At 48.1% G+C, this 14,600-nt stretch overlaps 1 protein-coding gene across 2 annotated transcripts in view; it reads left to right on the top strand.

Moving 5' to 3' along the window:
* The window catches only part of ASTN2 (astrotactin 2), a 628,164-nt gene that overhangs the window by 352,854 nt on the left and 260,710 nt on the right, over positions 1-14,600 (top strand). For both annotated transcript variants that reach the window (XM_038374351.2, XM_043498583.1), the window contains one exon: positions 5,684-5,834. In XM_038374351.2, the coding sequence (XP_038230279.1) occupies positions 5,684-5,834 (151 nt within the window). The remainder of the gene's footprint in view (positions 1-5,683; positions 5,835-14,600) is intronic.

The following is a 14,600-nucleotide window of genomic DNA, read 5'->3' as shown; positions in this document are numbered from 1 at the left end:
TTGTTACTCTTGACATCTCTTGCTAGCTGCAGCTCCAGGTGCGATTTGGCCCTCCTGATATCTTTCCTACATGCCCGAGCAATATTTTTATACTCTTCCCTGGTCATATGTCCAAGCTTCCACTTCTTGTAAGCTTCTTTTTTATGTTTAAGATCCGCTAGGATTTCACCATTAAGCCAAGCTGGTCGCCTGCCATATTTACTATTCTTTCGAGTCATCGGGATGGTTTGTCCCTGTAACCTCAACAGGGATTCCTTGAAATACAGCCAGCTCTCCTGGACTCCCTTCCCTTTCATGTTAGTCCCCCAGGGGATCCTGGCCATCTGTTCCCTGAGGGAGTCAAAGTCTGCTTTCCTGAAGTCCAGGGTCCGTATCCTGCTGCTTACCTTTCTTCCCTGCGTCAGGATCCTGAACTCAACCAACTCATGGTCACTGCCTCCCAGATTCCCATCCACTTTTGCTTCCCCCACTAATTCTACCCGGTTTGTGAGCAGCAGGTCAAGAAAAGCGCTCCCCCTAGTTGGCTCCCCTAGCACTTGCACCAGGAAATTGTCCCCTACGCTTTCCAAAAACTTCCTGGATTGTCTATGCACCGCTGTATTGCTCTCCCAGCAGATATCAGGAAAATTAAAGTCACCCATGAGAATCAGGGCATGCGATCTAGTAGCTTCCGTGAGTTGCCGGAAGAAAGCCTCATCCACCTCATCCCCCTGGTCCGGTGGTCTATAGCAGACTCCCACCATGACATCACTCTTGTTGCACACACTTCTAAACTTAATCCAGAGACACTCAGGTTTTTCCACAGTTTCGTACCGGAGCTCTGAGCAGTCATACTGCTCCCTTACATACAGTGCTACTCCCCCACCTTTTCTGCCCTGCCTGTCCTTCCTGAACAGTTTATAACCATCCATGACTGTACTCCAGTCATGTGAGTTATCCCACCAAGTCTCTGTTATTCCAATCACGTCATAATTCCTTGACATCACCAGGACCTCCAGTTCTCCCTGCTTGTTTCCAAGGCTTTGTGCATTTGTATATAAGCACTTGAGATAACCTGTTGATCGCCCCTCATTCCGAGTATGAGGCAGGAGCCCTCCCCTCTCAGACATTCCTGCCTGTGCTTCCTCCCGGTATCCCGCTTTCCCACTTACCTCAGGGCTTTGGTCTCCTTCCCCCGGTGAACCTAGTTTAAAGCCCTCCTCACTAGGTTAGCCAGCCTGCTGGCAAAGATGTTCTTCCCTCTCTTCGTAAGATGGAGCCCGTCTCTGCCCAGCACTCCTCCTTCATGGAACACCATCCCATGGTCAAAGAATCCAAAGCCTTCTCTCCGACACCACCTGCGTAGCCATTCGTTGACCTCCACGATTCGACGGTCCCTACCCAGGCCTTTTCCTTCCACGGGGAGGATGGACGAGAACACCACTTGCGCCTCCAACTCCTTTATCCTTCTTCCCAGAGCCACGTAGTCCGCAGTGATCCGCTCAAGGTCATTCTTGGCAGTATCATTGGTGCCCACGTGGAGAAGCAGGAAGGGGTAGCGATCCGAGGGCTTGATGAGTCTCGGCAGTCTCTCCGTCACATCACGAATCTTAGCCCCTGGCAAGCAGCAGACTTCTCGGTTTTCCCGGTCAGGGCGGCAGATAGATGACTCAGTCCCCCGGAGGAGAGAGTCCCCGACCACCACCACCCGCCTTCTCCTCTTGGGAGTGGTGGTCGTGGAACCCCCAACCTCAGGACATCGCATCTCATGCCTCCCAACCATGGTTGCATGAAGTCAATCCTCCCAATCATGGTGGCATGAAGTGCAGCAGTCAGAGATTCGGTTTGCAGTGGCTGCATGAACTCTCCTGGATGAAAAACCCAGCCCCTCTTGGTCAAGGTGACTAGATGGTCTGAATTTCAGATGTTTATGTAGAAATAAATGCTCCTCTGGCTCAGGGGGTGCTGCAGTGCCTGTCTTTGGGAAGGAGAAAAGGTTCTTGCTGAAACCTTCCTGGTTTAGAAGATGCATTTCCTCTCCAGTTGCTCAGAGAGGGACTGTTCTCTCCCCTTTCTGCCCATGCTGCTAAACATTCCAGATCAGACACAGCTCTTGCTCTCCATCTTGACTTGAGCATTAGCATCTCTCCATGAGTGACACTGACCATGTATTAACAATGGGACATGTCAGAATCTGTTATCTGTATTTATTTCCAGTGTAAATCCAAGCATCTGGTTCAGACTGACAGGGTGAAATGAGTTCTGGGCAAGGTGTCAGTTCTCCAGAAACCAGCCATAGGCCGGGAGGGGGAGAACAGGCTTTTGATCTAAACCTCAGTCAGATAGGAGACGTCTTGCTGAATTGCCCATAAAGCCAACCGGTTGGATTTGTCTTTTAGTTAATACCCTTTGGTGCATTACCACTGATGTTTAACGTTCTCGCTAAACATAGAGCATTGTTGGTGGGGGGTCAGTAAAATGTTGATAAAGAGGTTGAGTGGTACAGCATGTCAGAACACTAGCCTCTCACCTCTCTGGCATGCTTAGCATTTAGATAGTGGCTTTTCACCTGCTGCTCTCCACGGTAGGTGAGCACGGCTAGCCACCACCCTCCCTTTATGATTGACTGGGGCTCAGAGAGTTTAATTGACTTGCCCAAGGTCACTGAGCGAGTCCAGTTAGAGCCAGGAATACAATTAAAGATTCCGAGTCTTGGGCCCCAGCTAATGACTCACAGAAGAAATAGGGTTGGCGGTGTCAGTCAAGGTCCTAGTCAAGGGCTTTTCCAGCTCACAATTCGCACTCTGCAGTCTGTTCGGGACACGCCTCGGAACAGACTCCCAGGTCAGTGCAGAGATGCACTAGCAGAGATGCGTGGATGTGTGTGATTGCCCGGGGTGGGGAGGGCTGGGCAGTGGGGCTCGACCATATTAGGCATTTGGTGATAAAGGCTGCAGGTGCATTGACACAACTGTGAAGAAGTCTGGACTTATAATAGCAGTGGGTGCTGTGGGTCAGCAATGAGGTACATTTGCAGAACCATTGGAGCAACCAAGGACTGGGATAATGGTGGGGCATTAGGGCAGAAAGAAGGTGAATTGGCAAAGGTTTTGCGGAGCCCCGATCTGAAACAGTAGGAGGTGCTGTTGAGAGGGGCTCAGAAAACATTGGAAGAACTGTGTGGGGGTCCCAGGACTGGAATGGCAGGGGGCTGCAGGTCTGGATTGAAGGGCATTGGCAAGGTGGGGTGGGGATCCTAGGACTGGAATAAAGTGGGGCTGCAGGTCTGGATTGAGGAGCATTGGCAAGATGGGATGGGGGTCCTTGGACAGGAATAGCAGGGGGCTGCAGGTTTGAATTGAGGGGCATTGGCAGGGTAGGGTGGGGGTCCTAGGACTGGAATAACGGGGGCTGCAGGTCTGGTCTGATGTGCAGAGGCAGAGCTCTCTGTGTAGAAAATCACCCGCTGCCTGTGACACCGTCTGACCCTGTTTTGTTGTGTGAGCTGGTTAATTAAATATTGCGGCACTGAAATCCACCCCAACATTACAAAGAAAAGCTGAGCGTGTCCATGTCTGTGGACCGCAGAGTCTGGCTCCGGAGAGCTGAGCAGCCCCTCTCAGATGCAGCAATAGCAAAGTTTGCTCCCAGCTCCCTCTGAGCTCGCTGCCCATCCTTTCCTCTGTGTGACATTTCCTCCTGTCAGGCCTTCGTGTTGTAGCAATGTTCCACCAACGTAACAAACGTTTATGAGGAATCAATGCGTCCGGAGCCAAACAGCCTCTCTGTCTGGAGAAGGTGCTGTCATCCCTCTCGTCTCAGAGGTGACATTTAAACGCTTCCCTCCATCTCTCTCCCTCCCACCCCTGCTTCCGAGGAGGTTAATATTTTAATACATGTAATGGCTCATTCAGGCTCATCAACTGCTGCCCCTTTTTGTCAGCAATGATCCATTACACCAGGCATAATTTCAGAGAGCGCAGTTCCCCTCCCCTCTCTCCTAATCGCTGCCAGCAGAAATCACCGGCCGTACAAGAGGCACAAAAGCCTCTTTCATTGGGTATTTCTAGATTTAATTAAAAGAGAGAATTGATCCCCCCTCTCCAACTCCCAGCTTGCACTCCGTCCTCATCGCTCTGGTTCTAGTGCAACACAATAGAAGGGCCATCCCAGCTTTGCACACCTGTTCTGCCTCAAGTCATTGGAGCTACAGTGATTTACACCAGCTGAGGATCTGACCCTGGAATCCCAGCTGCACTATAGCTGTGAGACATCTCCTCCTCTTTCTCCCCCTACACCCAGACTCACACTTGAGAGGAGTTGTAAAGCCTAGTAAGGACAGAGCACCAACGCTATGTCTGCAGTTAAAACGCTACAGTGTAGACACTCAGGGCTTGTCTACACTTAAAATGGTGTAACAGTAGGGCTTCAGTGAAGATGTTACCTACACTGATGGGAGGGCTTCTCTCGTTGGTATAGATACTCAGCCTCCCCATGAGGTGGTAGCGAGACTCTCCCATCGACCAAGTGCTGTCCTCACCAGGGATTAGGTTGGTTTAACTGCGTCGCTCAAAGTTGTAGATTTTTCACACCCCTGAGCGACGTAGTTATACTGACCTTGTTTCCTAGTGTAGACCTGGCTTCACTACAGCAACGGGAGGGGTTCTCCCTGAGAGGCAGTAGCTATGTCAGCAGAAAAATTCTTCCATCGACCCAGCACTGTCTACACCGGGGGAAAGGCCAGCATAGCCTTGTCTCATAGGTGTGTGACTTTTCATAACCCTGAGGGACATAGCTTTGCTGATTCAGGGCCCAGTATAGACCAGCCCTAATACAAAGAGACCCAAGAGATGTATGAAACATGGGCAGGAAATAACGGAGGGAGTGACTCTGTGACCTAGGGCAAGTCACTTCACCTCTCTGTGCCTCAGTGTCCCATCAGTAAAACAGCATGATCATATCTATTTCCCCTCGCTGTTATGGGGATAAGTTAATATTTGGAGAGTGCTTTGAAGAAGATAAACAGTCTATAAGTGCTTACTGCTTTCAACAAAGATCCCAACCCCCTTTGACAGGAATCGAATGGGAAGAACACATTTGCCCCTGAATTCTTTGCTATCTGTAAATGGACTGTGCATGTGGCTCTAAGAGGTGAGATTTTCAAAAGTGCCTTAGTGACCATTGAAAGTCAGTGGAACTTGTGCTCCTAAGTCACTTAGGCCCAGATTTTCAAAAGTGTTTAAGCACCTAAAGATGCAGACAGGTGCCTAGTGAGGTTTTCAAAAGCATTTTAGGCATCCAGGTACTTCTGAAAATCCAACTAGGTGCTTATCTGAATATTTAGAGACCTAAATACCTTTGAAAATCTGGCCTTCTGGCACATTTGAAATCCCACCCTTTTGTCTTCCCCCTAAAATGGATTACTGAACACTGCAAGTCACACAACCAGTCACTATAACATTGGAAGCAGAATTCCTGTATGGTAGGTAGGAATTATGCCCATAGGGTGGAATTCACCCCTGTACAGAGGACCATAACTAGGCCAATGAATATTTTAGCTTCAATAACAAAGCATATTTCACATAAATATTTCCATGTAAAACGTTCCATCCAGTTACCCCCCCTTTTCCCCTTTGGCCACCCATAGACAAGCTGTCTCGAGTCTGCTCGGTCGCCAGTTCTAACAGTGCCTTTTCTCTCCAAGGGAAGAAGCGATGTTGTCCACCTACTTCGAAACCATCAATGACCTGCTCTCTTCCTTTGGGCCGGTCCGAGACTGCTCACGCAACAACGGTGGCTGCACCCGTAACTTCAAGTGTGTGTCGGACCGCAAAGTGGACTCCACGGGCTGTGTGGTATGTATGCCACCGAGTGACTAGCGCTGTAGGGAGATGGTGTGTTGTCGCGGGTGCCCTGGGTGGGAGTTTCTAGTTCTTTGTCAATGGATTCGGGTAAGGGAATCTCTGTTGCCTTTTTGGGCAGTGGGACTGTGTGGGTCTGTCTGTCTCTTTCCTTTTCTCTCCCGCTCCTCCTTGTCCCACCTTTGTCTTCTCTCTCTCTTGCCTTGCTCTGTGGGAGCAGACTGCTCTGGCCTTAGCTGGAGAGATGCCCCGAGGGTCCTGTGGAATATTAACAGGGCTGGTAGAATGGTCCGAGCTGTGGGGAGGGCTGGGGGCTCCTGGGGAATGCCACAGGTGTGAATTCTGCCTCAGTAATGAGCAACCTGTTCTCCAGCCCAACGGAGCCCCCAGAGGTATGGCGGGAGCTTAAGGCTCACTGAGCAATACAGAGTCGATTGTCACGTACTTGCCAAAGTGTTGTGGACTGGAAATGGACTTTGCTGTTTCCTCTGTTGCCCACATGCTTCTCAACTTTAAGGGAGCTCCTCCCTCATGCACTGTGCCCCTTCCAAAGCCCTGCCACCTCTTTGGCCCCAGTGGGTAGCCGCTTCTTCAGGGTCGTTTCCCTTCAGAGGAGAAATTCATGATAGAGGGAGGTGTTTCTTTGGTGCAATCCTGTTTGTTTTCCAGGAACGCACAAAAGTCCTGTTTCCCCAAACACAGTAGAAACGCACAACAGACAGTTTCCTGGCTCAGAAATCTGAGTCTGCCTCTCCAGCAAGTTCTGGGCTAAAAAGTAGCTCCATCTCTCAGCCTCCTCCCAGGGCCAAGCTCGCCCCGGCATCTCTCGCTTTCTGCTTCTCACACACGCACATTCACAGCTTGCCAAACAATACCCTAGTCCCTGTATTGGCAGCCAATCCCCTGGAAATCCCACGGACCACACTGCTTAACTTTGCTCAGGTTTTGCCAGGCTGCCCAGTGCCTTGGGCAGTAGCTTCTTATTCTTTCCAGCTCTCATTACATGAAAAGGCATAAGCCTGAAAGAAGGGTGCTTAGCGCAACTATTGACTTTATCCAGGTCTGTGATTGATGGCAGCCATTAACACCTTCCATCATCACAATCCTCTCCAAGGGAATTTTGTTGCTGTAGGTTGATTTTTAATATGAATAAAGGAACACCACTGCAGGGGATGGGGAGGTTTCCTTGTGCAACAGTCACTTGGCAACCTTGGAGAATCAGTCCTCTTCTTTCTGTAAAAAGAGCCTGGAAACAACAAGCTGATTAAAGTGGGATCCTTGTCCTGGTGCTCACAGTGGAGCTCTTACATCATTACACACTTTACACAAACCTACACTCACTGACAGTCTCTGTCACTGGCACACAGGGCCAATCTGGAGCTCCTCTCACACACACACAAACACGCACCATATTGCCAGTGACAATGACACTCCTCGGTGTGTATACACACTCTGTCACCTCAGCACGTATATACACACACAGAGTCACCTCCCTACACACACACACACACACACACACTGGTTTTCATGCACGCACGTCTTTCTCATAGTCACAATCAATCTCTCTCTCACACACACCTGCACAGCCATAGATGCTTCTCCCAGCCCCTCTACCACCCCTTCTCCAAACCTGCCCTATTCCCTGCAGGAGTGTTCTCCGGCCCCATCCTCAGCTCTGCAGAAGCAGGAGTGAAGTGTCTCTTTCTTTATTGAAGATGTTTATACACAGGAGCCAAGAAAGGTCAGCCTGGAGTGATGCCGTCTCCAGGTGGCTCTTAACATTATCCCCCTATCAGGGTTCCTTCCCCACTCTGAACTCTAGGGTACAGATGTGGGGACCCACATGAAAGACCCCCTAAGTTTATTCTTACCAGCTTAGGTTAAAAACTTTCCCAAAGTACAAACTTTGCCTTGCCCTTGCCCTATGCTGCAACCACCAAGCATTTTAAACAAAGAATAGGGAAAGAGACCACTTGGAGACATCTTCCCCCAAAATATCCCCCCAAGCCCTACACACCCCCTTCCTGGGGAGGCTTGAGAATAATATACTAACCAATTGGTTACAAAATCATCAAAGACCCAAACCCCTGGATCTTGGAACAACGGAAAAATCAGTCATGTTCTTAAAAGAAGGGTTTTATTAAAAAAAAAAAAAAGAAAGGAAAAAATCATCTCTGTAAAATCAGGATGGAAAATACTTTACAGGGTATTCAGATTCAAAACACAGAGGATCCCCCCTCTGGGCAAAACCTTAAAGTTACAGAAAACAGGAATAAACCTCCCTCTTAACATAGGAAAAATTCACATAAAACAAAAGATAAACTGATCCGCCTTGCCTGGGTTACCTATACCGGTTGCAGTATTGGAGACTTGGATTAGGATGGGTTGGAGAAGATGGATTTCTGTCTGGCCTCTCTCAGTCCCAAGAGAGATCAACCACTTAAACAAAGAGCACAAAACAAAAGCCTTCCCCCCCCCCACCCCAAGATTTAAAAGTATCTTGTTTCCTTATTGGTCCTTTGGGTCAGGTGCCAGCCAGGTTAGCTGAGCTTCTTAACCCTTTACAGGTCACAGGATGTTGCCTCTGGCCGGGAGGGATTTTATAGCACTGTATACAGAAAGGTGGTTACCCTGCCCTTTATATTTATGACACCCCCATCCCCGAATGCTTGTTAAGCACATTTAGCATGGCCACCTAATAGCACTGGTGCGCTACAGGCAGCACTTTACAATGTGGGTCCTTACACATTTGGTTTCCCTTCCTCTTGTCTGTCTGTCTGTCTCTCTCTCTTTTGCCATTTCACCCTGAAAAGTAACGTGCCTCCCAGATATTGTCAGAAACAATCCTGGCTCTGATTGCTTGTGCGCCACAGACAAGCGCCGCCAAGATGCCGCCTTTTAAAAGATCGAAATTGTCAATAAATTACAGGCCTGGCTCTCCCTGCATGTGCCCATGAAGAGGTGGAAACTGAAATCCATGTCACTCAGGGAAAATGGTGCTTCTTTCCCTTCCTTGACCCTGCTCCTATGCCTAAATGTAGGCTATAATTAATGGGAATGAAACACAGTGGGGTCGGGGACGGGATGGAGAATTAATGTGAGAAGTCATCTTGGAGTGCAATCCTGGTCCCTGATAGCTATGGGGGAGAGACACAGAGCAGCCTCCATGTGGGTGTAAATTGCTGCTAGGTGGAAGTGGGGAGCTGGAAGGGGCTGGGTGCTTGCTGTTTTTAGGCTGCCCAGGACCGCCCCTCCACACACACTCCGGGTTGCTTCCTTTGTTTTTTGCTACCAGTGTGCGGCCCTGGTGTGGGAAGAACGGGGCTAGCCTTGGACTGGTGAGTCGCCAGGATCCATGCCACTTCCAGGCAGAAAGTGGAGTTCTTTCTGCTCCCCTCACCAGTTTCATGAGGAAAAGCTGGTGCTGCAATGGGAGGTGCTAGAGGCACAAAGCTTTAATCTCCTCACCCTCTCTTTCGTTCGTCTCTCTTTTCATCTCTTCCTCTCTCCCTCCCGCTTGCAGAAATAGAAAACCAATCTATGCTGTGTTGCAAAGGGAGGGAGGACTCCATGCTATGCCAGGGTTTGGCACTGATCTTCCTCTGTCCAGACAACTTTCCTACTTAGCAAAGGAGGTGCGTGTGGTTCTGGGGCAAGCGCAGACTTTCTAGATCTGGACTGTCTCATGCTGCTCCACTCAGGGGCGCTGGAGCAATGTGTGTAGTGGGGGTGCTGAGAGCCACTGAACCCATCTGTAACCCCTGCATATCATGGAAACCGCACCAAGCCAGGGGGTGCTGCAGCATCCTCTACACCCTTAGTCCCAGACCTATGGCTTCCCGCATGGAGCCCAGCTGTCCCCCAGTGGAAGCCCTGCTGAGCTAGTTGCATAGGGAATGCAGGGCTGGTCTTGGCCTGATGTGATTTCAGTCAAGTTGTTAGAGTTCCCCCTTTGGGAGACATTCCAGAGCTGATTCTCAAATGGTCACTCCCTCGACCTTTTTGGGAATTGTCTGTCTTCTTCTCTGTTTAAATATCAATGGGAGATTGATGTGGGATTCCGCAGGAGAAGCAAAACTGGCTCAATGAGCAGGCAAATTGGTATCAGCTGACGAATGATCTGGAAAGCTAAGCTCTGTAGTCAGAAATGCCGAGGGACAGAGCATCCGTGACTATTGGCGGGTGGTTGGCACTGTGATCAGTGATACGTGCCTCCCCGGAGAATTCTGGTGAAAGCAGAGCTGTGAGATTTCTCCTTGGGCTGCAGTACTCTTGCCAAGGATTTTACTAGGAGAGATTTCAGGACTGGAGTGCAGAGTTGGAGATCGGCTGACAAAGCCCATAGAATTTCAACTTCATGATAAGGGGAGGTTGGTGAGAATCCCGTGGCTAAGCAGATAGAGATGCCTCTAATAATCCTTCTCTGGTTTCTCTTTCACTGAGCTTTCCCCTCTGTGAGAGGTTGTAAAAGTAATGTGATGTATCTTAACCCCAGAAAATAACTCTTCCTGCCATACCAACCCCTGTGCAGCTGAGAGCACAAAGATTTATGGAGACAGCAAAGGCCAGTCACTCAGACATGCAGGGAGGGGGCCAGATGGGTCACCATTCACAACTTCCTGTTGATTGTGGAAGAGGAGGGGATGTTCTTGTGGTTAAGGCACTGAGCTGGGACTCAGGAGAGCTGGGTTTAATCCGGCCCTTGAGCTCCCGCTGGGGAGCAGGGTTTCGGGCTTGCCCTGCTCCGGTGCTCCAGACAGGAAGCAGTGGCATGTCCCCACTTTGGCTCCTATGTGTCAGAGCAGCCAGGAGGCTCTGCTCCGCACGCTGCCCCCCGCAGCTCCCATTGGCCAAGAACTGCGGCCAATGGGAATTGCAGCGGTGGCACCTGTGGATGGGGCAGCTTGCAGCAGAGCTACCTGGCCGTACCTCTTTGTCGGAGCTGGAGGAGAGACATGCCGCTGCTTCTGGGAGCTGCTTGAGGTAAACACTGCCCAAAGCTTGCACCCCTGAGCCAAAGCGCCGCCCAGATCTTGCACCCCTGAGCCATCCCCCCGTGCCCCAACCTCCTGTCCCAGCTCTGATCCCCTCTGCTGCCCTCCAAACCCCTTATCCCATGAAGCACCCTCCTGCATCCCAAATCCCTCATCCCCAGCCCCACCCCAGAGCCTGCACCCCCAGCTGGAGCCCTCACCTCCTCCCACACCCCAACCCCAATTCCATGAGCATTCATGGCCCGATGAACAATTTCCATACTCAGATGTTGCTCTCGAGCCAAAAAGTTTACCCACCCTTGTTTTAGACAGAGAGGGAATTGATCCTAGTCTCCCGGTAGACATACAGGCCTCAGCCTGTCTTGAGCTACCCCTTCTATTTTCATATCAAAATGATGCAATATTCCTGAGGTGCTGGAAGGCAGTGTTGCAAAATGGTTTAATTTAAGAATGTAGCTGTTGCATTAGGGATATAGGCTGTGCAATACAGGATCAGATCAGTGGTCCATCACATCCGGTCTCTTCCTTCCAGCACAAGCTAAAGATGAAGTTCCAGTGGAAGGTGGTGGGTTTCCAGTGGAAGGTGGTGGCTGTAGATATGAATAGAGTTGGTTGAAACATGGAATTTCCATTCCACTGGGAATACCTGACATTTCATAATTTACAAAATTAGAATCAAATTTCGAAATTTCAAATTTTACCATGAAATGGAAATTGTGAAATCATTTTATTTCCAAAACAGTGACATAACCTTGTTGAAACATTTTGTTTTGACTCTGTCATTTCACATTTTACATTGTCATACCATAAAAGTCAAAATGACAAAGTGGAAACAGAACATTTTGATAATTTTCTTTCAAAATTTTGATGAAATTGATACATTCCTGAGAAAACTTTCAATTTTGCCAAATCACCATCTTCCAGTGGAAACCTGTTCCATCAGAAAATGTTCTACCAGCTCTCCTTCCTCCAGCATGACCTAAAGATGATGTTTCAGAGAAAGCTGGGTTGGGTTTGTAATTATAATGAAAGAAACTTGGATTTTCAGTTCCTTAGAAATTCTGGCATTTCAAACTTGTCTTTCATCTTGAATCAGAGCGAAATAGCAACATTTCAAAACTTATCACAAAACAAAAATTCTGAAATATTTTGTTTCAGAAACATCAAAGTAAACTCCTTGAGGTATTTCAATTTGGTAAGGTCAAAACGTTTCATTCTGACATTATCGTTTTGACTTTTAGTTGGTATCATTATATTGCAATATACGAGTTGAAACCATAAAGTGGAAACAAAATGTTTCTGTCAAAATTTTTGATGAAATGGGACATTTCCACAAAAATGTTTTGATTTCTTTGATTCAGCATTTTTGGACAGAAAACAGTTCAGTCAGCAAATTTTATACTAGTTTTATTTATTATGCACCTAGCCAGTTATGCAGAGATGTACATGGGGGCAGTGAAGGATTCCTTCCTGACCCCTATAGTGTTCAGCTAATATCCTGAAACGTGATTATTTAATAGTATTGTGGGAGCATTTAGGAACCCCAGTCATAGACCAGAACCCCATTGTGCTAGGTGCTGTACAAACACAGAACAAAAACACGCTCCCTGCCCCAAACAATTTACAATCCCTGATTCCTCTTATTTTCCTTATTAGCTACCAGTGTTAGAAATATTGAGAAATGTGGCCAAGTAGGAGCTAAAACCAAGCCTAAATTTACAGTAGCTACAGCAAGCATGTGTCAGAGCTCCCAGATGTTGTTGGAAATATTTCAGAACAGTAATGAAATGGAAAGAAGCAACTGCTAATCTGAGGTGTCTCACAAGGAGCAGTTTGATGGGTGATGGGTGGCCATTTCCCAGGGGGTTTGAATCAAGGGACTGTCATCACAGGGGTGAATAGCCGCTGAAGACCGGCCAGAGGTTGGCACATCACAGTGCAGCAGATGGGCCTGGCTCAGTCCCTAATGCACATAGAAGTGTAACGAAGAAAAGGGATTGGGTGGCATGGACCTCACTGCCAGTTCAGGAAAGGGCTTGTTAAATTAAAGAATAAGTACAAATAAATAGCTGGTAAAAGCTGAAGTAAGGGAAGTTCCCAGCCTGCTCTGAACAGAGGGCACACATGCTTTATGAATCCAAGCGTAGCCCCTTTCTGGGCTCTGCCTTGACTGATAACTTTAACAGCAAAGCAGACATTTTCTGCTCAGCTCTCCCAAGGGTTTTCTTTGCCAGGGTCACTTTGTCCCAGAGCCATCTCTGTCTGCTCCTGAAGGAGGCTGCAATCCTGTGCACATTCAGACCGCAGCTCTTTGGATCCACTGGCGAGTACGATTCAGCAGGAATTATGATGCATCTTGGTGCAAGGTTCAAACACCTGCTCTCAGGGTGACTTAGCAGATGAACACCGTATTCTCAGGCAGATTCTTAGAGCCAGCCAATCTCTCTCCAACATGCTGGTTGTAAGCAAACACAACCCAGAGTATTACAGCTGTCACTCTAACATCTAGACGGACCATTTTCTGGTCCCCAGAAGGAAATCTGAGCAGAAATAATTCACAGTTACCTAATTTCTTTTGTTGGGGGAACTCAGAGTGTGTTACACACGTGTTCGTTAAGCCTCAGAACATGTCTGAAACAGGAAAGTACTTTTATCTCCAATTCACAGATGGGAAAATTGAGTGTAGTGCGGGGTGGGGTAGTGATTTGCCCAAGATCACACTGGACAGGTCTGATCCTTAGAGGTGCTGAGCAACCACAGTTCCCACTGAATTCCATCCTGAGATGTCATGGATTTTCCCAAGCCCCTATTGGTAGCTTCAACGTATGCATACATTAGCGACCCAATAGTCCTCCAATATTGAGGGCCCAATCCTGCAGCTTTCACTCATGAGCCGTTCAGTGAAACAAGGGGCGGCAGGATCCATCCAATGGATCTGTCAGTGTTCACACTCTTAGGGTCATGCCCGAAGTCAGTGAGAGCCAGCCACACTACCTACAAGCCTGGGCTCCTAGTCATCTGCTCTAACAGGTCCATAAATGAAACATTTTAAAATTATATCTATATCTATATCAATATAGATAGATGTATAAAAATAAATGTAAGCTAGGAGGGAATGTGTCATTCTGTTTAATTTCCAAATCCATTACTGATTTTCCTGTGTTTGTTGCAACATGTGATTAGAAGCTCAAGAGACAGATGGATTTGATCATCTGAAACTAAAATAATGACTACTTGTGGCACCTTAGAGACTAACAAATTTATTAGAGCATAAGCTTTCGTGAGCTACAGCTCACTTCATCGGATGCATTCCGTGAGCTGTAGCTCACGAAAGCTTATGCTCTAATAAATTTGTTAGTCTCTAAGGTGCCACAAGTACTCCTTTTCTTTTTGCGAATACAGACTAACACGGCTGCTACTCTGAAAAATAATGACTGATCATCTTGAAAAGGTGGGAGGCAGGGGGAGAAAAGTATGGAAAATAGTGGCTGTTATTTCAGAAAACAGTTGCAACATATTTCGCTCTGGCAAGAGGCTTTACCCTCCAGGAGTGTCCTGAGTATTAGTGTAAAAGCTGCAAATGGGACTGTCACAGCCAGTGAAGGTGATGATAAGCTCTGCTGACATCATTACTCTGGAGAGGGAGAGGTAATGATCTTCACTGAATGGAAGAGGAAGAGCAGGGGGCTGGCAAAGAGAAAATGAGATTGTTTGCACCCCTTACAGATGTGCACACTCCATTTCTAATTTTCTTTGGTGTTGAGTA

This window comes from Dermochelys coriacea, chromosome 16 (genome assembly GCF_009764565.3).
Source record: "Dermochelys coriacea isolate rDerCor1 chromosome 16, rDerCor1.pri.v4, whole genome shotgun sequence".
Lineage (NCBI taxonomy): Eukaryota > Metazoa > Chordata > Testudines > Dermochelyidae > Dermochelys > Dermochelys coriacea.
This window is presented reverse-complemented; position numbering and strand designations above follow the sequence as displayed.